At 43.7% G+C, this 23,325-nt stretch overlaps 1 protein-coding gene across 2 annotated transcripts in view; it reads left to right on the top strand.

Annotated features, from left to right (window-relative positions):
- DNAH9 (dynein axonemal heavy chain 9) overlaps positions 1-23,325 on the top strand; it is a 196,784-nt gene that overhangs the window by 93,535 nt on the left and 79,924 nt on the right. For both annotated transcript variants that reach the window (XM_035104728.2, XM_060271783.1), the window contains exons 44-50: positions 1,224-1,386; positions 2,127-2,250; positions 4,112-4,254; positions 5,774-5,935; positions 6,417-6,650; positions 14,484-14,744; positions 21,224-21,649. In XM_035104728.2, coding sequence (XP_034960619.2) covers positions 1,224-1,386; positions 2,127-2,250; positions 4,112-4,254; positions 5,774-5,935; positions 6,417-6,650; positions 14,484-14,744; positions 21,224-21,649 — 1,513 coding nt within the window. The remainder of the gene's footprint in view (positions 1-1,223; positions 1,387-2,126; positions 2,251-4,111; positions 4,255-5,773; positions 5,936-6,416; positions 6,651-14,483; positions 14,745-21,223; positions 21,650-23,325) is intronic.

Below are 23,325 nucleotides of genomic sequence, written 5' to 3' on the forward strand. Positions count from 1 at the left end.
CTTTACAGGTATGAATTGAACGTTAGACATACAAGAAGCGAATTTAAGTTTTAATAGCTGAATCAGTAGCTCAGAAGCTGAAATCCATCTTCACTAACCACTAAAGGGTTTTGAGCCCTTCCTTTGCAAGCTCATAACTTTAATAATTGCTGGGCTTTGTCAAGGTTTGTTTCACGTCTCTAGGCAAAACAAATGGCTTTGTATGCAGGCAGCTAGACATCATCAGTGCCATGCACTACAAGAATGACGGTGTAATCAAATGAATGAAAGTGATGATTTCTTTGTGATATTTACTGGTACGTTTACTATGTACCACGGAGTTGTAGTGATTATAAGGCAGCAAAATGCCAGGACAGTGTAGAGAACAATGTCCTTCAAGGCCAGATTGTACTTCACGGGCTACATCACATCATACTTAGAATGTACCGATACATCAACACACCTCCATGCCTATGAACAAATGTAGCTCCCTATTCAGTGACCCAGTGATTTGGGTTGCATGCACAAGCCTGGTCTCATATACTCCCCTCTCCTCCTCCAGTGTGGCTATGTGAAATGGAAAGCTTTGCTTCTATTTTCAGTTAATCATGGATTATTATGGTGTTCAAACGCTAAACTATTATAGTCCAGAGACATTAGCCTGAATGGCAGTGATTTGTTTGTAAGGGGATATAGGTGATATGTTCTCCTCCTGCACCTAGGAGAAAATTCCTAGATGGGTTAGTACCTGCTTGAGATTGGTGGGTAGTTCCTACCTCTCAGGAAGTATCTCTTCTGCACTGCCTTCCTGCTGGTTCCAGAAATTGGATCCCCCCCCTCCAACCATGATAAGTTCATTAGGCAAGAACTCTGGTTTTGCTAAGTTTCAGATTCCGCAAGATATGTAAACCAAACCAATTGAACTGCTTATTAGCATACTAGATTGCATAGATCTTTATAGTTGTGTTTCCAAAAAATGCAATTACCGGTAGGTTCAGTCCATGCTGGAGAGGTGCAAAGGCACATAAATCCTATTTAAGAGGCAGAAAAAGTGATGAAAGAAGACTCCGAATGCTACTAAGTGGGTATAGATTTACTGGTGTTTCTATCCAGGTGTCATAATGGGTTGAAATTTTGAACCTAGTTCTGAGTATAACAGGAGATACCCCTAATGCCATAAACTGAAATGTACCACAGAGGAAAAACACTTTAATGCAATTGTGGCTGTGTACTGTCCTATTTAGCTGCCGTATCAGTCGTATCCTGGAATCTCCCAGAGGTAATGCGCTACTGGTTGGTGTGGGAGGAAGTGGCAAGCAGAGCCTGACGAGATTGGCAGCTTTCATTAGCTCACTGGAGGTTTTCCAAATCACCTTGAGGAAAGGCTATGGGATTCCTGACCTGAAGGTGAGCAGCTCATAAAAGTGGGAGTGAAACTAAACTTAAGTTTATCTGCATGTGAGGAGTTTTAGTTTGAAAGTGTTCCTAAATTGAGTTCTCCCTGCCTATTCCTAACCTAATCAGATTCCTAGGCTGGAAACCTTCCATTTGTAGAAAGCTTTTAATTTCAGTGTACATTTAAATAAGCATTCACCCCATACTCACATTTTGTGGTGGTATAATCTTATGAGAGGAACTACATATCCTTGCTGAACATTTGAATCTGTTTTAAGAAAGATCAGTCATTAAGGACAGTTTGTCATAGAATGGCAGATGGAATGACAAGAAAATTTTAATTATACATTTATTTTTTTCTTTAAATACCTGTGTTGTAGAGGAGTGTATAAGGAAGACGTGAATATTCAGAATAGTGGTGTTGTCCAGTTATTGATCTTCTAATAAAGCTTTGCAAGGAGACTTTAATGACTATTGTGACTCAGGCAATAATGCTGAGCTTTGATACTACATATCTTGGGATAGAATGTGAGGTTATATATTTCCTTCCCACAGTTTCATGTGTGTTCAACAATACTCATTAGGATCTGCAATGTGGTTAAAAATGTATGCATTTTTTTTCTGCAGGCATACCAGCATAATTGGTTGAATTTTGAATTTAGTCGTCAGCGTGGTTGGAATTTCACCTCATAGCAGATAGCCGAATTTTTGGTGCTTCGATATACATGCCTTTTCCTTTCTTGTATCTGCAGGCAGACCTGGCAGCACAGTACATTACAGCAGGTCTAAAGAATGTTGGTACCGTCTTCCTCATGACGGACGCTCAAGTGGCCGATGAGAGGTTTTTAGTTTTGGTAAATGACTTGCTTGCTTCAGGTATGGATCTTGGCAATTTGAATTTTTAGGCAGACAAAGCAAGAGCAAATCAAAATTGTGAAATATTTTCCAGAGAACACACATAAATCAGATCCAGCTGCAACTTTATTCCAATGAACAGTTTTCTTTATAGCAGGAACAAGGGAGCCCTCTGGATGTGTTGGACTGTGACTCATATCATCTCTGATCATTGGCCATGCAGACTCTAGCTAAAAGGAGTTGGAGTCTGACAGTATCTAGAAGGCCACAGATTCCCTGTTCCTATTTCAGAATCCATCTTTCATGCAGGTGCGCACACATGCGCACACACGTTCACAATGCTACCTATTTACCTGGAAGTAAACTCTTGGAATGTGAGCACAATGAGTTGCATCCAGTTAACGCGTCCTTTTACCATAAGGTCTTCTGATTCCTCATCAGGCTGTCCCCTCCTTATCCTCTCATTGTACCCCCTCCAATCTGCTCTGGAGAGTTGAGGGGAAACCACAGAACAGATTGGAGGGGCGAGAAAGAGAAATAGAGGGGAAGTTCTGTTGTGCAAGTGGAAATCCTTATGTTAATGAGATGACTTATTTAGATAAAACCCTGGAGAAGGCCATCCATGGTAGATGCCATGACTATATTCAAGGCTCACTCAGATCAGCTTAGATCAGCTGGTGACTGGGTTTTTGTTATGTCCCTAAACATACGACCCATTCCTTTCATTTTTCTTGCTATATTAACTCAAACAACAACAGCCCTGAAATTTTTTACTCCCCTGCTGACTTTGCATGTTCCAAGTATTCTTTCCCCCTCTCATCTTCTTGTTTTTATCTTTTATCAACATTCTTGTTTTTATCTTTTATCAACATGTTGAGCTATGTTTTAAGAATTTTATTGTGCTTTACTGTTGATTGTTTTATGATTTTGCTGTTGTGATATGTTTGTTTTGTTGTGATTTTAATTGTTGTAAGTTGCCTGGTGTAGAATCCTAGAAATGGAGAGTTGGAAGGTACCCAGAGGGTCATCTAGTCCAGCCCCCGCAATGCAGGAATTTCAACTAAAACATCCATGACAGATTGCCATCCAACCTCTGCTTAACCCCCCCCCCCTCCAGTGAAGGAGAATCTACAACCTCCCAAGGGAATCCATTGCACTGTCAAATAGCTCTTACTATCAGAAAGTTCTTTCTGCTGTTTAATAGGAATATGAATGTTTTAGAAAGATAAAAAGATATACAGGCTTGGTTCTCACATGATGCTTAAATATGTGCCCTCCCCTCTGGCACAGCCATGAGGAAGATTCACAAAAGTTCTTGATTCAGGTGAAATGAGTGATCGGGTTAGCTGATAACGGAAGCAAAGGGCCCCAGTCTTTACTGTGTGGCCACACCAGAGAGCTCATGAGCCCAAAGTGCTCTTTTCCATAGTGTCAGAATACAAACACAGCCTCTTTGGTGCCTATTTGGTATATAGACGTAGTGGTAACTTTGGGTGGTGATGTTTCTGCCTTGGCTGCAAGAATCGATTTGCATCCGGGATGTGGAATGATGACAAATGGCTCTTTCACTGTTTCTTCTGTTTCTTTGCTTCATTTCTTTATCTTGGGAGATGTGCTAACAGCCCCAAGGTTCTTCTCAGTGTACTCTTTCTATTTTATCAAATACCTACTGTAGAAATAATTCAGCTGCAAGGTTACTCCCTGTGGGCTTACCTAAAGGTCCATTGAGACGAAATCAAGTGGGCTTGTTAGTATGGTTATAACAGTTTGCTTTGGACTCTTTCCCACTCAACAGTTGTGTGCAGATGTTCTGCTCTGTGCGGAATTCATTTTACCAATGATGCAAAGATCACAATGGGTAAAATTACCTCTTTGTTTCCAGGAGAAGTTCCTGATCTTTTTCCTGATGATGAAGTTGAAAATATCATTGGTAATATGAGGAATGAAGTAAAAGCCCAAGGATTGATGGACACCAGGGAGGCCTGTTGGAAATTCTTTATTGATAGAGTTAGACGGCAGCTCAAGGTAGGACTGTGGTCCCCAAGGACCAATCTGCTGATGCTTTTCAGTTATGCTTTGAAAAATAAAGGATCTTGTGCTTCTGACAGCTATTTCTGTTGGCTGGCTTTTTGCAATAAATTTCCTCCCAAATGTATTCACATTTGAGTGCTAAGAAAATGTGATATCCCTGCAAGAGAAACATTAAATGAAGGGAAATTGTCTGGATCCTACCTAAAACACGAGTAAGAACCGTACATGTATTTGGGGGGTGGGGGAGGGAAATGACTGTGTGGCAAAGGCCTTAGATAAGTGTGCCTTCTGTTTCTGAACTGTGGTTCTGTGCCATGCATTTTTTGGAACCTGCTGTAAGTCAGCTTCTGGCATGACTTGAAAGCCGTAAGGACAAGCCATACCACTGTAACATTTTTGTGTGGTGTTACTGCATGGTAAAGGTAAAAATGGTAAAGGACCCCTGGATGGTTAAGTCCAGTCAAAGGTGACTATGGGGTGTGGTGCTCACCTCGCTTTTCAGCATTTGTCCACGGACAGCTTTCCGGGTCATGTGGCCAGCATGACTAAACTGCTTCTCGCACACAGAGGACCGTGACGAGTGACAGAGTGCATGGAAACGCTGCTTACCTTCCCACTTCAGTGGTACCTATTTATCTACTTGCACTGGCATGGACTGTAGCCTGCACTGTGTGAGAGAAGGGAGGCAATTAAACTAGTCAAACATATCCTTCCCTACTTGATAAGTGTATTGCTGCCACCAGGTTTACACCTTTCCCTCAGTTTGCCTCTGCTAAATAGTCCTTTAGCCTTTTGTTACCTACCTCCTATACTGGGTAGTGTGGTATGGCAATTAACTCTCAGTTAACCCCCCCCCCCACAATGATTTTACTAACAGTTCTAGTAAGGCAACAAGTTTTAATTTCAAACTAATATTTAACCGTTTGCATCCAGCAGAACAGATTCTGTCTGTTTGTGGTCTTTGTTTCTCCTGCTGTCTTCGAACAGCTTGGGCTCTCTTAAAGCATTTTGGCCCTTTCTCTCTCTTGCAGCTCTTCAAATTTTTGTTTCTACATTTTCTAGATTGTCATCTGTACAAAATTTGTGCAATTACTGGTAGTTATGGACAATCGGTTAAAATTTTTTTCTGATTAAATTTCTTTCTCCACGTAACTACCTTGTCTCTAGGCTGAACTTTTTATTTTCCTGTGCACAACATCCTGAGCAAAAACTTCCTCTTGTGTTTTTAACCTTCCTCTGAGCTTTTGATCTCCCAGTGCAGGGGAATGTCTAAAGGCAAGCAGTGGTGTCCAAACTTTTTTCAAAGCGGGCCAGATTTGATGAAGTGAAGGGCTGTGAGGGCTGACCAAAGGGCCAACCAAAGGATTAGGCCCCTGAAACACACTTTGAACATGGCTGGTCTAAAACAGATGTCACCATTTTACAACCAAATACTGAACACAAAATGGCTAAAAGTTCTATTCCTTCAAATCTTGCTTTCTCAGTTCCTCAACACCTGTTTCTATTCCTTCAGGTTGCTCTTTGCTTTTCCCCAGTGGGGAACAAGCTGAGAGTTCGTAGTCGGAAGTTCCCAGCCATTGTTAACTGTACAGCAATAGATTGGTTCCATGAGTGGCCCCGAGAAGCTCTGGAGTCAGTCAGCCTGCGCTTCTTGCAAGGGACAGAAACTATTGAGGTAAGCAATTATTTGAGGACTGCTTCCCACATAACTTCTTTCCTTTGTTGTTGTTTAGTCGTTTAGTTATGTCCAACACTTCGTGACCCCATGGACCAGAGCACGCCAGGCACTCCTGTCTTGCACTGCCTCCCACAGTTTGGTCAAACTCATGTTCGTAGCTTCGAGAACACTGTCCAACCATCTCGTTCTCTGTCATCCCCTTCTCCTTGTGCCCTCAATCTTTCCCAGCATCAGGGTCTTTTCCAGGGAGTCTTCTCTTCTCATGAGGTGGCCAAAGTATTGGAGCCTCTTTCCTTTACTGAGATTCAAATCCCAAGGGGGTCCTTGAGAAGATAACACACGCAAGGCCCAACTTCTAGAATGTCATTGCTGTAGTTGTGAGGCTTGGTAACTAAACTGCCATATTATTTCAGGCATGTTCATGGGGCATTTAGCCATGATCTGGCTCAAAATATTTCCTCTTCCATTTTATTTTTAGGCTTCAGTGAAGGAATCCATAAGCAAGTTCATGGCTTATGTGCACACCAGCGTTAATGAAATGTCCCGTTCTTACCTGAGTAATGAACGCCGTTATAACTACACCACCCCCAAGTCATTCTTGGAACAGATTAAGCTCTATCAGAATTTGCTGCTTAAAAAGGAGAAAGAACTGACAGCAAAAATGGAGCGGCTAGAGAACGGTCTGCAGAAGCTTAGCAGCACATCTGCACAGGTGAGGAGGCCTTTGTTGCTAAGTAGGATGCTAAGTAATGCAAATGTTGTAAAGGTAGGAGATGAAAAGAATATCTATCTATCTATCTGTCTGTCTATCTACACACACACACACACACACACACACACACACACACATACAAATGACTTCCTTCTCCATTATGGCATCCTGTACCCTTTAGAAGCACAAATGAAACAAACAATTATATGTGCGGGGTCAGTTGTGTGGGTCTTTTCTGTATTACTATTACTAATACTATTACTGTATTACTATTACTGTGTATCTTAGACTGCTGTTTGCCTGTATGTGTGTTCAGCCTTACATATATAAATTGGATTTATAAAAATTGTTATTTGCTATCTGTAATGAATTTGGGGTGTGTGTGTGATACATTAACAGGGCAGTTTGCCTCACCCCTGCACTGCACCCTGCTGCTTTCACAGATCAGATAATGAGGTGGATGGACTTGTGGGCTGATTAAAAAACTGGAGCTGTGCCAGAACGTAGGGTGAATTTAATCCCTGCTCTACATTGTCTTTTTCTTTTTACTGAAGCAACTGCTATGCTCCTTGAAGAGGGAAGATATTAAGACCCAGTTTGCATATAGCACTAAGCTAAACCACAGCTAAGGATGAACAAGTTAAGCATGTATGTACCACAGCTGTCAACTTTTGGATTTGAAAATAAGGGATCTGCAGCAGTCTCACCTGTCCCGGGGACAGTCTACGGCAGGGGTGTCAAACTCAAATTCATCAGGGGCCGCATCAGCAGTTTGGTCACCCTCAAAGGGCCGGTTGTATCTGTAGGACTATGTGTCCACTCTTTATTATCATAAATTATTGTCACTGCATTCAATTATTACTGTTTTTTTGTAATAATGTCAGTAATAACTAGCTCTGAAAGCAGAAACATAGTCAGAATAATGGCAAGTAGATATTCAAATGTACAATTATTGTACAATTTATTGAAAAATGATTTTTGGTAACTGCACTGGGTGGTGGAGGCTTGCTAGGGTTTCATGCAGGAGCTTTGCAGAGCTACTGGTACCTGGAGATGCTGGGGTCCTTCTGCATGCAGGACAGATGTTCTGCCAGTGAGCCACCACCCTTCACCAAAGGGACTGGCTGAGGTTGACTCACTGGAGCTGCTCTCCTGGTTCCAGGGTTTAAGGGCCAGAAGTATAAAGCAGCATCCTATGTTTCTGAGGAGAGGGAGAGGGAGGGGAGGGGAGGGAGGGAGGAAGAAAAGAAGGAGTGGGAGGGAGAGAGGAAGGAAGGAAAGAGGGGAGAGAAAGAAGAGTAGGAAAGAAGGAAGGGAATAAAGAAGGAAAGAAAAAGAAAGAGGGAGAGAAGACGGAAAGGGAGAAAGAAGGAAGGAAGTAGAGAGGGAAAGAAAGAATAAGAATGAGGGAGAGGAAGAAAGATGGGAAGGACAGAAGGAAGGAAGGAAGGAAGGAAGGAAGGAAGAAAGAAAGAAAGAAAGAAAGAAAGAAAGAAAAGAGGGAGCAGGAGGGAGAGAGGAAGGAAAGAGGGGAGAGAAAGAAGAGTAGGAAAGAAAGAAGGGAATAAAGAAGGAAAGAAAAAGAAAGATGGAGAGAAGACAGAGATAAAGAAGGAAGGAAGGAGAGGGAAAGAAAGAATAAGAACGAGAGAGAGGAAGAAAGAAAGGGAAGGGGGGGTCGCCGCCTTGATTCAGCGCCAGAAAAGAGTGCGAAGGGACCCAGGGGCAAAAAGCATTTCCCGTGCAGCGTGAGGCAGCGGGTGTCTGTTTTAGGAGACGTGCGTAAAGCCTCAGGGTTGCACGTTCATGAGGCTGAGCCGCTGCTGAGCTCACGTTTATGAGGCTGAGCCACGGCAGGAGGAGGAGGAGCTGAGGCAAGAGGAGGAGGAGGAGGCTTGCCGGGTCGGTGCCGAGCCTCTGGGACGCAGCAGTGCTCTGTAGCACTTTGAATCCTCCTCCACGCGGCGCTGCTGGGTGCTTTGTCTGTGCTTCAGCAGCAGCAGCAGCCGTTTCCAGCCGCCGAGCCATGGCAGGAGGAGGAGGATTCAAAGTGCTACAGAGCACTGCTGCGTCGCAGAGGCTCAGGACTCTCCGTGCGGCGCTGCTGGGCACTGACCCGGCAAGCTGCCTCCTCCTTCTCCTGCTGTGGCTCGGGGTGCTCCACGCAGCACCTTTCTACCCCCCCCCCCAGGCCCCAGCTGTTTGTCGGCGCTTTGTCGGCGCGGCGCTTCTTTTTTTTTAAAAAATATTTTTATTAATTTTCCAATTAAAACCAATTATATCACATTCAATATTTCAAATTATACACATATATATATCAATCAAACCGAATGTTATGCCAAATCATCTAAAGAATTTTTTATTTGGGTTCCCATGCTTCAAGAAATTGGGAATTCCTCGCAACTGTCCACTGCCGTCTTTTTTCTAAAGTTCAAATCGTCCTCCAAGTTCATAATAATCCAGATCTTCCCCTTACAGTCACATAGATGTTTTCCACTTTCCTCCGATTGTTTCCCAGCTGCTGAGATAAATATCAAACAAAGTTTCACAGATGTTCTTTCTCCTGTGTGAGTTAATCAGTCCAGCCTCCCCATAAATCTTCTTAATGGAGCTCCCTGTTGCGTCGAAGCAGCTCGAAGCAGCGCCATCTTAAAAAGCTCAAATCACTTTCGTTTTCTCTCATAGCCATGAAGATTTACGATCATTATAGAATTTACAGCTTTTCCAGGCAGGAGACCCAAACATCAAACCATAAACTCTTGGTTAATTAATGGATCTCCTTGCCCTATAGCTGAACTTAGCTTCAGGTCGCTGCTCCAATTTAAAGTGCGTCACAGCTCATAAATCCTCCGAACGCGTCCAGAACTCCTTCCGTCCGACTAGGGGGGGGGCTTTTCTCATCGGCAACTCCACATCTTTAAAAAATATGCTCAGTAACAACAATTATAAAGTTCAACTCACACAGTCTTTTGCTTCTCTTTCACTCCAAACAAGCCAGGACATCGCGTCCGGGAAGGTACGAGGCAACAATATGAAGAAAAATAAAATAAAAACTCACTTCCCTTATCGCTCCGTCCCCATCAATCCTTCTTCCAGATGCAGTACAGTCTTTGACTCCTCTCCCTCAGCAGCATAAATTTCTCAGCAGTAAACAGCGCTTCTTCCCCTCCTTCTGAAGTATGTCCATAGATTTAAGCCTAATTATCTTCTTTAACCATGGAAATCCCCGCCATGCAGATTAGCGTCCGGGAGTCCTGGCCCTCGTAAGTGCTCAGCCCAAGCTCCCCCCACTCCAAAAACAGTCGGAGTGGGTCTGGGGGCATCGCGGGCCAGCGGCCCCTCTCCGTAACCCCCGGAGAGGGTAGGGGGTTGCCATTTACTCCCCTAGCAACCGCCAAATTCCTTACGAAGGTCAGAGAGATGGAAAACAGGTCCGCCATTCCTGCAGGCGGAAACCGGAACTGTCGGCGCGGCGCTTCAGCAGCAAGGTCCCGCTGCTGGGTCCCGCTGCTGGGTCCCGCTGGCTGGGGCGCTCGGCGGGCCACATGACGAGGTCTGGCGGGCCGGATTTGGCCCCCGGGCCTTGTGTTTGACACCCGTGGTGTACGGTATATCTAACAATCCAGGATAGCAGCGGGAAACGGCGCTGGAATAAGGGAGTTTCCCGCAAAAAAAAAGGAGGGTTGGCAGCTTTGGTGTGTACGCAAAGCAATAAATTGTGGATGTTTTGCTCCTCTTCTGGTACTACTGGAAGCTAAGCTGTGGTTTGCCTTAGAGTTGCATGCTTAGTCAGTCTTGTGGTTTGCCTCACTTCAGACAAACTCTGAGTTCAAAGTTGGTTCTTTTTCCTTTTGCAATAGACATTTATTGAAAGTCCCCCCCATAGAATATTGTATTCCATGACATATAAACCATAACATTACAAAAGAAAACATTGGTACAAGTGAGAGACATTGCAAAGTAGAGGTGAGTACTGTATTGCGAACATTACATTTGGCTAAAACCTACATAAACCAATGTATATTAAATTAAGCAAGGTACTAGAAATTTTTGAGTAGCATATCAGAAAACAGAGGACAATGTGAATCTGGCAAGGTGGGGGAAGGAGAGAGAGCCACCTCGGTGAGTTACAAATTTAGTAAAAAGGTACCAGGTGACAAAGAAGGACTTCTTAATCTTTATCCCTCTAATTTGACATGATCAGTTACTTTTTCTACAATCAAGGTTTGTTCTTGGCTTACCAGTTGTGGTTTTTTTGTGTGAGGGATGAACCACAAGCCCAGGTTCACATGTTGCTCTTCATACCTGCACACTTGTTCACTTGTGCAAAATGATGCAATCAATACATTTTAAAGGACTATTTCAGTCCCTTCCCTGGATAATGTATGGAACAGTCGTTGTGACTGAGTTGTGCCTTATGAACATCTGCTGGCATACTGAAAATGCCAAGGGCTGGGGGCAGGCTGCCAGGGAATATATCTCAAGCAGCTGTGAGCCCTGTAAGTCCTATGTGCACCCAGAAATCTATTCTCAGTGGTGATTCCCCCCCCCCCCAACTTTGTAAATCTTTTAGAGCTGCGTTGTTTTATCATGTATCTCATGAAATGGACTCCAGTCCACAAAAAATTATGAAACTGTCAATTTTGGTTTCTCTCAGTTTCTCATTTTCCCTAATCTTAAATTTAGTTCTCCACATTTCCACATTTGTTAGTGTCTTTTCTTAGAATGGCAATGGCGCCCACTTGAGAAGTGCTGGAACTGAGTTCCTGTGAACTCCCCCTGGGGAAAAAAACCCTGGCTTCCCTGATCTTCACAGTGCAGTATTGCCAGTACATGCAGGGAATGAGAAGCTTTCAGGCAACCATTTTATTTTCAGAACTCTTCTCCCTATGAGAAGGGAATTGCATTCCACTTAGCTTCCTGTGCCTGCCCTGAGGCAACCTGTTAGCTTTTCTTTTTTTTTTAAAAAAAGGTTTCATTGAATTCCAGACTTGAGTCTCTCCTACTGTAGCAATTAATTGCTGATCTTTCTGATGCAGTGAATGTAGTGGTCCTGAACCCCTGGCACAGGTAATCGGATTAAAAGGGCCTGCTGGGAGCCTACTGGGAAGCCTCTCTGTTCTTAATGCTCCTACTTTTTGTGCAGGGTTTTTACTGGGAATTATATAGCACTGGCCTTGCTTTATCTGGCTTGCTTTGGTCTCCTTTCCATCAATATCCACAAATCCATCTAAGGTTCCCTCAGAGAAAACACATCTTGCCCTTTCTTAGTTGAGGGGGAAACAAAGCATGTGGATTGGTCAGGCCTTCATTTTCAGGGTTGAAGAGCTGTGTGGAGGCAAGTTGGGTTGCTTTGAGCTTGTTAGCTCAACCCTGTGGGCCCAACACAGAGGGTAAGAAGCATACCAAAGGTGTGCCATTTGTCTGGTCATGATTACCCTCCACTATATTGCCATATACCGTATTGCTTTGCTTGTTAGCCATATCCTCTGCAATGTCTCTGGAAGGGCCTTTACTGACCTGCTTCTGTGGAATCGTACAAGTCCAGAAGAAAACAAAACAATCGCTTTCTTTTTAAAACACTCTTACAATCATTGATGACCAGGTTGAAAAGATAATCATATTCACATAAAAGAAACTAAGCTTTCTCACACCTTCCCTCAGTTGATGCCCCCTGTTAGCCATCTTGTGATTTGTCAGCCATTGTTATTTTATTATTTATTAATTAAATTTGTATACCCCTTCATTTGTAGGTCTCGGGGTGGTTCACAAGATAAAAACACAAAATACATTAAAAAACACACACCAAGAACTAAACAAACCAATATGTATATGACTTCATGGAAGAGTTTTAAGACCAGAATATATGGGGTTTGTTTTCTCCTCCATCTTCAAAATAAAGATCTAACACTTAATTGAAACCTACATTACGTTTCCAGCTCAAATCCTAGCCCAATATGGCCGCCAGTGCAGATTTTAGCATCTCAGCTTACACTTTCCCCACCTCGGTATTAGTGACATGGTTCAGATGCCCAAACTTCACATGACAAGCATTTGCTTGATGGTGCTCTTAAAACAAGAAAAGCTGCTTTGTGTTGGCAGTATTTGGGAGTGAAGTGGGGGCATTTGTACTTTTCCACCCATTATTTCACTGTTTCATAGCTCCCCCCCCCCAAAAAAAAATCAAATGTGTGTTTGCAGGGACAGAAATGCATTTGAAGCCTCATGGGGGAAATGTCATTGAAGGAAGCAATATGGAACAAAGACATGATGGGTGTGAAAGTGTAAATGCCCCTTCTACTGCTGCGTCTCCACACACAAACGCTGCCCACTGGAATAACATCACCACCACACATTTTTGCATGCAATTCTTAGTTTAGGGTTAAGTATTAAGGTTTCAGTGTTTGCTTTTCATGAGTGATGAAGCTTATTCTGCTTTAAAAACAGTTTTCCTTCCTTTGTCAGAGGATCTATACACAGGGACAATTATTCTGCTTTGTTGCATTTTCCTGGCTTTCAAACACAACCCTAGTTCTTAATACTTTGGAGCCTTTCTTGGTTGTTTTTTTTAGTTCCTTTAAAAAATATGTCAAATCTTTAACCTTCAATTACTGTTGTATACTCTGCATTTTTTTAAAGAAGGCTTTGTCTGGAAATGCCATTGCATCTTACAATGAGAGCCAGTGGATTGTGTTTCTATCCTCTCCCTTTATATAGCTATTATAAGGGTTGTGTAGAGCTGACAAGTCAATCCCTTGGTTGCCTCATTGGAGCACTTAAAGCCCGATAAACTTTCTATTCATACATGTATCCAGTATGCAATTACTTATCATAGGCTGAAGGCTTTAAGCTATATCTAAAAGCAGGCCCCCCCACAACCCCCCCACAAGCCCCCAAATCTCTTCTCCTTCAATTTCCCCACATCTCCAAAGAATTTTAAATGAGCCAAACTTGCCACTGAGTTTTGCTGACCAAAGTGCTTATGCACCCCCAAGTAAGCTAAGGGTAATTTTGCTTCCTCCAGCAGAACAACGGGAGATGAAAATGGATTAGCCGTTCAGCAAAGGCATATACAAAGGACGGGGCTCTATTCAGAGCTTACACAAAATGCCTGCCCCTTACTTTAGGGCGATTACAGGGTGTTTAAAATCAGTGCTGAAAATGGGATGGAATCCCAGACCAATTATATGTCTGCCTTTCCCTACAGACAAAGGTTTACCCTGGAGCTCCAGAGCTTACCCTTGCAGGTTAAATAAAAAGAATATTTGTTCTGTATAGCGCTGTAGTGTTCTTATATATAAAGGAATTGAAGCTGGTGGCGCTGTCACAGGGTCTACAAAGAGTTCTTCATTTAAAGCAGTATGGCTGTCATAGCATGTGGAAACTAGTTCTACATCCCTAAAAAAAACCCAACCACATCTCCAAAGAGATTGCTTTGGGTGTCTTCTTCAGCCATTGTGCCACATCCCACCTTTTCTCCAATGACAGAAAGTGTATCAACAACCGCACACGAAAAGGGCTCAAGGAAGAGCTGCATGTGACATGAATGTACAAGTCTGAAGAAGGAAGAGTGTTTGTTGTTATTAGGAAGAGGTCCCAAATTGCATAGCAGCTTGGAGTTAGAAACCATCTTGATCTATAATAATGTTGTTTTTAAGTCAGCCGAGATGAGGATGTTTTTGGTATGGGGCAAGAAAAAAAGCCACCTCAGAGTACAGTTAAATCACAATATCCCCCACTGCCCTCTCCCGCTTTTCAGATATTCTTTTTCTCTAAGTGCCCATAATACTAACTCCATGCCCTCTGGCTGGGTTTGCATCGTCTTTACTCCAGGTAGATGATTTAAAGGCAAAGTTGGCAGCTCAGGAGGTGGAGCTGAAGCAGAAGAATGAAGATGCAGACAAACTGATCCAGGTGGTGGGCATCGAGACAGAGAAAGTCAGCAAGGAGAAAGCTATTGCTGACGAGGAGGAGCAGAAGGTAGCCCTGATCACGGAGGAGGTGCAGCAGAAGCAGAAGGACTGTGAGGAGGACTTGGCAAAAGCTGAACCAGCCCTTGCAGCTGCCCAGGAAGCCCTCAACACACTCAATAGGGTAAGACCATAAGAAGAGCTTGATGAATCAGGCCAATGAATGGCCCATCTAGTCCAGCATCCTGTTCTTAAAGTGGCTAATCAGGTGCCTGTGGGGATCATACGAGCCGAACATCAGTGCAAAAGGTATTGGGGTGGTGAAAATGGGATTTTCATAACTGGGCTGTGGAGCTGTGCATATTTACTTAGGAACAGGGGTGCCAACTATAGGGGGTTATAGGGAGTCCTGGGGGCCTGAGCACCCACAAAATTTTTGTTGTGGGTGCTCAGCACCAATACTACAGGGCCTCCAACACAACTTTTGGTGCTTCGCGAAGCAATGGAAGTCATGTCCGAGGCCTTGTGAGACCTCGGAAATGCTGTCCAAGGCTGTGGAGTGTGTGACATCATCATGTCACATCACAATGTGACATCATGACACCATGTCGCATACACTGGGCACCCATAACCTGAGGTCTAAGTTGGTGTCCCTGCTTAGGAAGAAGCCCCATTTAACACATTGGGACTTCTAGGTTGTGCGCAGGGTCAGACTCCACATTCTCTTGTTTGTAGCAACAATTATCTGAGATGAAATTTGAAACCAGTGGATTCCCTCTCATTTATCACTCAGTTGTGAACTCATAGCAACAACATACCTTAGCTCAGGAAATGCTTGTTTCCTTTTCTTTCTCACAATATAATGCTTTGTGCTCATAGTGGTGTGTGTGTGTGAGAGAGAGAGAGAGAGAGAGAGAGAGAAATCCTGTGAACAAGTTAACATGAAACCATTATGTATTTTGTTTATTGTACTTCTGAGTCACCTCATGATCCTTGTTGTCTGGGTGACATGCAGTTTAAACAAATGAAAACAAATCAGTCAAATGCAACAATTGTGGCACTTTGCTGAGAACAATCAAAATCCATCAAAACCACAAAACGGAGAGTTTAAACTCACAGTGCAAAATGCACCAAATCTCTATAACAGCAGAGACTCAATAGCAATGAACTAATTTAAACCTACATTAGAAAGTCTGGGACAATAAAAAGGCATTTGCTTGACAGCAAAAAAGGATGTTAATATGGGTGCCAGGTGAGCCTCTTTGGGGGGGGGGCGCTCTACAGCTGGGGAAGAACCACTAATGAGAAGATCTCCCTTGTAGCTGCTCTCCACACTTCAGAATGAGGAGGCAAGTGGAGCAGTCTGTCAAAAGATGGGCTTAGGTAGGTACACATGAGAAGTAGCCATCCTTTAGTTGTTGAGGTCCCATTGTAGGAATTGGTTATGCATCCATATACCTATTGCAGAACCAATACAATGAAGAAGAAAGGTGACACAAGATATAAGATGCTGCTGCTCAGGAAGCCAACCTGGGAAATATTTTGCAGAGAATCGGTTCCATTGTGTTTGCACTCATGGGCCTGGTTTGGATGTCACATTAGACTATAGTTCAACATGAAGTACAGTTTGTTGTGAATGAGCAGCATGTTAGCTTAAAAGTACTGCTTAAAAGTCCCCACTTCACTCCTCCTCGTCCCTGCTGTAGCCGTACCAGGGAAAAAACAAACCAGAGGGGGCTGGCTCATTATGTACAAAGTAATGGCTTGTTTCTGCCCAAACTGGTTCACATGTTTACTGGTTCACACATAAGGCAGAGCTAGCTTCTGGTTTGCTTCTTACCAAGTGTGGCAGCAGCAGAAGAGGAGTGAAGGAGGGGCCTTTGAGCAATGAACCCCGCACACTGCTCATTCACCTTAAAGCACAGTTAACTGTGATTTATGAACCAGGCAATGGAATCATTTCAAATAACTGAACCTCTTTGAGCAAAAAAACGGGGTTTGGAATAAACGGGTTGTAGGGTGATTGCAACATACCCAAAAGCAGGGGAGAGGATCCCTATGTCAAGGCTTATTTACTAATGCTTCTTAGCATATGCACAGACTGAATTGTTCCCTGTCTTCCATTATGGTTAGGCTAAACCAAGAAAAATGCCCAAAGATAAAGCAATTAAAAACAAACAAAAGCAGGTAGCAGCTTTTTGTTTGGTTCTGTTTTTTTAGGGCAGCCATGGTGCTTCTGTTGACAGGATCCGTGTGTCTAGAAACAAAATCCTAATGCAGCAGGAAAATGTTTGGATCCTGTCAATTTGGGTTTCATGCCGAAACTGTATAACATCTCATTAAGGCAAGATTAATGGGAAGCCTGGAGCTTCCCTGGAGACCAAAGCAGCAGCGTTTACAGAGCACCAGAAATCACATCCTCCTCCTCACCTGCGTCAGAGAGTATAGCCCATCCGTTGACATGAATAATTGGCTCTATTTGTGTGTTTATTAAGAAGTTTCAGCCATTAGTGCAGATATGTTTACATTGTGCTTTCATACGGAGCAAAATGAATATGCATTACTCTTTAGTAGAAAGCAGTTGGAAATATAGATTGCTGGGGGAGGGAGGTTGGAACAAGGAAGATTGGTGGGTGTCCAAATAGATTATCTGGGCTTTGCATTTCAGTTGTGTTGCTGTCTGATCAATTTTAGGCATACATAGTTCAATTAGAAAAAATGCCACCCATATTTTCTCCTTAATACACTGGTATTAGTCTGATAATGGGGATTTACGGTATTTTTATTTTTGAAAAGGAGAAATCTCTGCTACCCCATATTCTTCATCTGGCCTTCAAGATGGTTGGACTTTGTGAGGATGAATATTCCTTTCGCGCTTTCTGGTAATTGGCCAGTGTTTCCCTGCTGCTTTTTATGGGAATGAGTGCCCTCTACCAGTTGCACAGTTTCTTGGGTAAAAATGAATGGCAAACATTGGTACAAAACTCTTAAGACCATAAGAATTGCTTGCTCCACCTGGTCTTGTATTTGTTTTCAAGGCAGATGTGCTTAGAAGCTCACAAGCAGACCAAGAAGACAATGGCCATGCTGTGTTATCTGTACCTGGTATTTAAAAATAGAAGTGAGATCTGCAACAAAACGTTGCAGTGTGGAGTGCTTCTGTTCAGTATTTGAGTCAATCAGCCATGCTTTCTTCCAAAATTCCTTGTTCCATTTCCCTTTCTTTTTGTACTTCTTCAAATGGGGTTTCCTTGTGCCTGCTGATATGTCCCCTTTTGGATACATTAAGGATGGGCACTCACTCCTGGATGTAATCTACCCTAAGTCCTAAGGACGATATGAACAATAAATCCAGCTGGGGAGTGGGGATATTCCAGGAAGAAGGGGAAAAATGTATGGCCAGCTCAGATAACCGTGCCTAATCAGTATGAAGGTTGAGTGACACGCTTTGCGGCTGGATGCTTCAGCACTCGGTGCTTCATTGTGTGCTGATTGGAGTGCATGATGAAGCAAGGAAGTAACTGATTTGCCACCCATTCAGCTGCAGTGTGAATTCACTTGGTCTTGAGGCTGCTGTGTACCAAGGGTTGTGGGAACAGACCTGTAGAACTTTCTCTCCGCTCTCCAGAAAGATTCATACCAAATGTCAGACTGGTAGACATCGACACCCTCTCTCACTCACCCAAAGGACTTTGCTGAGGGGGCCAAAACAGGTGTTATTTCAATTGCATGGCTAGTGTACACTTTAGGGTTTGTTTGTTTGTTTTTAGAATTTATTCGGCATTCTCAGGAGAGGCTTTTCATTGGGATAACACAATATAGGGAGGCAAGGTTTAATTTCCCACCCCAAGCTGCAAGTTAGATGAAAATTGCTCCCATGCCACAATTAACTTTAGGCAGGTAAGCCCTGTTAGTGCCAGATTGCCCCCACTCCCATGCTGGGAATTTAAAATGTAAAAGCCCAGTTGTGGAAGCTAGCCTTGCAGTGGAAGGAAAGTCTGTCTTGGCCTTGAGATGGAGCTACAGTATTAAGTTCTGCAGCCAGTACTGTAGGTGGCTGCTGCTTGCACCCAGCCCATTCATACTGTTAATCTGTTAGCAGAATAATTCAAAGCCCAAAGCACAGCAGACTGCTGTCTGTGTGGCCTTAAAACAGATGTCATTGTTCCTAACAAGCAAATAAATGAAAGCGCTTCAGCTCCAGGTAGACTCTGCTGTCAGGCAAATAATTCAAACCCTAGTTCAGGAGTGGCATTGCCAGAAGGGTTTTAGCTGAGTGGGGAGCATGTAGACAGTTTGCAGCTGAAACGCCTCCCCCCGCCCCATGACAGGGTTTCAGGTATAGGACTTCAACTTAACAATGCAACTCAAGCTGCTTTCTCTGTGGGGCTTCCCCCGTTCACTAGTGGTGACAGAGGCATCATTTCTCAGAGCTACTTGAAACAAATTCCAGTGGTGAGCATGTTGGGATCTGGAAATGGCTTACACACCTTGCTTCGTTCCATGCAGATTTGCTCATATTCCCCCAGGTTCTGAACATAAGAAGAACCCGGCTGGATCTGGCTATAATCCTGTCTCTGCTTATTGAGTTCCCACAGAGTCCGACCAGATGCTGCTGGGGAATTTCATAAGCAGGACACAAGGGCAACAGCCCACTACTGCCCCCAGCTACTGACAATTGGGGCATAGTGCCTCAGATTCCAGAGGTAGCATTATAGAGTCATCATGACCGTAGCCAGGAAGATCTATGAGACCACTGGCACTAGCCATTTGATGCTGCCCATCATGAACTTCTGGTTTTAATTGGTAGCATTGGTTTTCCCCCCAAGCTCAGTCCTGGAATCAAGGTTATCTTTGTGACCAAATTGGTTCTGCTGCTCAAATTGTGTAAGTCTATACATACCAAGCAATCGACATAGTCATCTGGCACCAGACATAATAATCCAGAGAAGCCCTAAGGATTTTCAAGTGACCACACCTACCTTGGTACTTTTGTGCTACAGGTATGCTTCAGCATGCCCTGCCCCTCAGGGATAGAGTAATTTTCTTCTGTAGACTTCAGTGTCATTGGGGTGAAGATATATGAAGAATAAATGTACCGAGAGGTTATTGGGGCAGGAATCCCCAGTGTGGAGTATGGCTTGCTCTGCCAGGGCTTTCACATTTGCTGGATGTCAGCATGATGCACACATTTCTTCTCAGTTTGATGTGACAGATCTTTGGCAGGATCGCTCCTTTGGAATATAGCCAGTGTTGTCTGTGTGCTTATATCAGTTGCAACCATCTCTGTTCTTTGGAGGTTACCTGCTTAGCATTCTGTGCTATCAGTTCCATGATGGGTAGGTGGAATTCTGCTTCAGAATAAACCTGTGCATGACAAGAGGAGTCTTAACACTGGCTATTTCCAGCTCAGGGGAGTTTAAAAATGGCTTTGAGGGAATTTATGGGTCAATTAATGAGAAACAGGTGTCATGTGGTGATCTTGAAATGGCACCCCTTTCATAGCTTGGCTGGATTAATGTGATTTTTTTTTGTATTTAAAAAATCCCAGTGAAGAAATGAAACCAAGCACTTTAGTTTGTTGCTTTCTTGTTAGAATACTATCACCAGCCGATGGTAGAAGAAGGGTTCAAGGCAACACAGGGTTGTATGTGACACAGCAGAAAGGTTATTCTATGAAGGAAGGAAAAAAGCTAAAATTCTTTTTTTCAGTGAAAGGGATATTCAAACAGAGGACATACGTCCGTCATATTAAACACATTTTAAATTCCATTGATTCAGTGGAAGAGTTAGCCTGGCAGGCTTAAACATCCCCCACTGGAATCTATGGAACTTTAAAAGGCTTAACAGAGAGCATAGCCCCACATTTTATCCAGGATTCAAGCATCCTACTTAAATAAAATGGTATTGCAAGGGTGGATTTAGATAGCCCAGCACCAGATGGCATTATTTCCTTATCTTGGATATGGTTCACATGCAAAGTTTCTTGTGTGTAGTGACTGACCGCACTGCGTACGTAACCTTGTGGTGGCCTTGCTACCAAATAAACATGGGCAGGAGGGGGGGGGGGTTTGTGTGAGGACACTGCAGGATCAGTTTCAGCATGTGCCCTGATGTTACTCACAATTGTCTCTCTCCGTGATATGTAGCCACAATACAGCGGGATTTTCAGAGACCATTCTGTGGAGCTGTATTGGCCTCAATCCACCTTGCATTAAAATGCATAAAGATTTATAAGGCAGTCACCTTTATGAGAACTCTCAATTAAGAGACACATTTTAAAGCCCTTTTGCAGCTTCAGACATGCCTTGTTGATTTCAGTGTATTCTGAGTTTGTTTCTTTTTTGGTAGTTGTTTTTCATACTGGTTAAATCTGTAACATAATTGTGCATTTTTAATGGCCTGTGAGTTGGGCTGAAATGCTGAAGGAACATGACTGGCTCTTATCTAACAAGCCGGCAGAGGCCCCTGTGCCACTAGAGGGATTCATTCCTTTACGTCCGATGAGTCATAATATTTAAAATTCATAGAGCTGCTCCTGGCTTCAAAGCTCCTCTCTCAGATTGATAGCTCTGGAGCTTGACTCCATTACCAGCAAAGTAAAAAGAAAACCCATTCATTTTCGTCTAACAACTTTGGTTTCTCCTCCCCACTCCTTTTCAGACCAATCTGACAGAACTGAAGTCGTTTGGATCGCCGCCTTCCGCTGTCAGCAATGTCACTGCTGCCGTGATGGTACTCATGGCTCCTGGCGGGAAGGTGCCCAAGGACAGGACCTGGAAAGCAGCCAAAGTGTCCATGGCAAAAGTGGATGGCTTCCTGGATTCCTTGATCCACTTCAACAAAGAGAATATACATGAGAACTGCCTCAGAGCCCTTCAGCCCTATCTGCAGGACCCCGAGTTCAAGCCTGAGCTGGTGACGTCTAAGTCTTATGCAGCTGCTGGCCTCTGCTCCTGGGTCATCAACATAGTGCACTTCCATGAAGTGTACTGCGACGTGGAGCCCAAGCGGCAGGCTCTCAACAAAGCTAATGCCGAGCTTGCTGCTGCCCAGGAAAAGCTGGCTAGCATCAAGGCCAAAATTGCAGTAAGTCCAAAAGTCCAAGGCAGCCTGTAAAACAGGTTTAGATTTCTCTTTGCATTGTTCTGTGATGCACTGGGTAGGAAGTTGCCTTATACGAGGGCAGATTATTTTGCCATGTAGCCCAGTAGTGAACTGGAATCTGCTGAGCGATATTCCTTTGCCTGTCTCTTGCCAGTAGATGGGCCATTGTGCTGTGCACGACTCACGGTTATTTGGTATATGAAGTTCATCAAAGTTCAGCGATTTGCTTTTGTAGGCATCTGCATTGCATAAACTACCCATTAACAGTGTGAATCATTTAATAATGGAAGCATAGAATTGTAGCATCTAGTCCAACCCTATGCAATGCAATGCAGCTGTTAAACCTTCAACCTTGGAATTATCAGCACCACGCTCTAACGAATTGAGCTAGGTTTATCTTTTCATCATATTATGTCATGTATTTTTTGCTGCTACTACGGTACCTGATGCAGGCCAATCTAATTTTTGTCTATATCAGGCATCCCCAAACTTCGGCCAATGTTTTGGACTACAATTCCCATAATCCCTGACCACTGGTTCTTTTAGCTAGGGATCATGGGAGTTGTAGGCCAAAACATCTGGAGGGCCACAGTTTGGGAATGCCTGGTCTATATTGAGAGATTACAGGTATGTGACTGATAAAGTTGAGTTGTTCACATCAATTGCATAAATTCTAATTTAATTCTCTTAAGTCCCAGTTAAGCTATTACAATGATCTAAATTTACTCATAGCTTTGAGAGATTGCCACATTAGCCAGTGGTGAAAGTTACCTGTCTTTCAAACTACCCCAGGATTTACATGACATGCAGGAATATAGCCGTAAACCTTTGGCCCTTGACACGTCTGTCTGAAACATCTTGGCAGATGGTTGCTTGCAGCTGAATGAATGCTTCTTCAGAAACCCATTAGCATATCTTTCTAGGTTTGTGAGATGTCAATTCAGAGAGCCTTCCTATATATTCCTTTAAAACAGAGGTGGGAACCTCTAGATACTGTTGGACCACAGCTCCCATAATTCTTGACCCTTGGCCATGCTGGCTGGGGCTGATGTGGTTAAAAGAGTTCAGCAGCAGCATCTCAAAGCTTTGAAGAAGTGAGAGATGAGGAGGGTTCTGTGTCTCCTGCTTTGTTGCATTACCTATTCTTCCCATGCTGCAGTAACCAGGGGCGGAGGAAGGGGGGAGTGGTGGGTGTGGGCCTCCCCGGGTGTCACCACTGAGAGGGGTGACAAAATGCAGGGCCTGCAGCGTGCCCGAGCCACACGTCTCTCCTGGGAGAGATGTGGTGGCTTGGGCGTGTGCAGGCTCCGTGCTGCCCAAATGGTCTGCCTGCTGCCTCCCCCCCCCAGCTGTAGGGCAGCTGAGCGGGAGGAGGCAGGCAGACTCCGGAGGCCCCGCAGTGCACCTTGCCGTTGCCCCGCCCGCAGTGCGGCTTGCCCCACTCCTGGGCATGCTGGCCCAGGCGCCTGAACGGCTTCCTCCGCCGCTGGCAGTAACCAGAATTTTAGTTTTGCCCCATAGCAGATGCACATTTTAAAAAATTTATGAGGTGATGGCATTTGCATTATACATCATTTGGCTATGCAAAAATAAAAAGTAAAAAAAATCTAGCATTGTAATCCATAGTGTATACTGTACATCAAGCTTATTAATAGCTG

This window comes from Zootoca vivipara, chromosome 2 (assembly GCF_963506605.1).
Source record: "Zootoca vivipara chromosome 2, rZooViv1.1, whole genome shotgun sequence".
In the NCBI taxonomy this organism is placed as follows: Eukaryota; Metazoa; Chordata; class Lepidosauria; order Squamata; family Lacertidae; genus Zootoca; species Zootoca vivipara.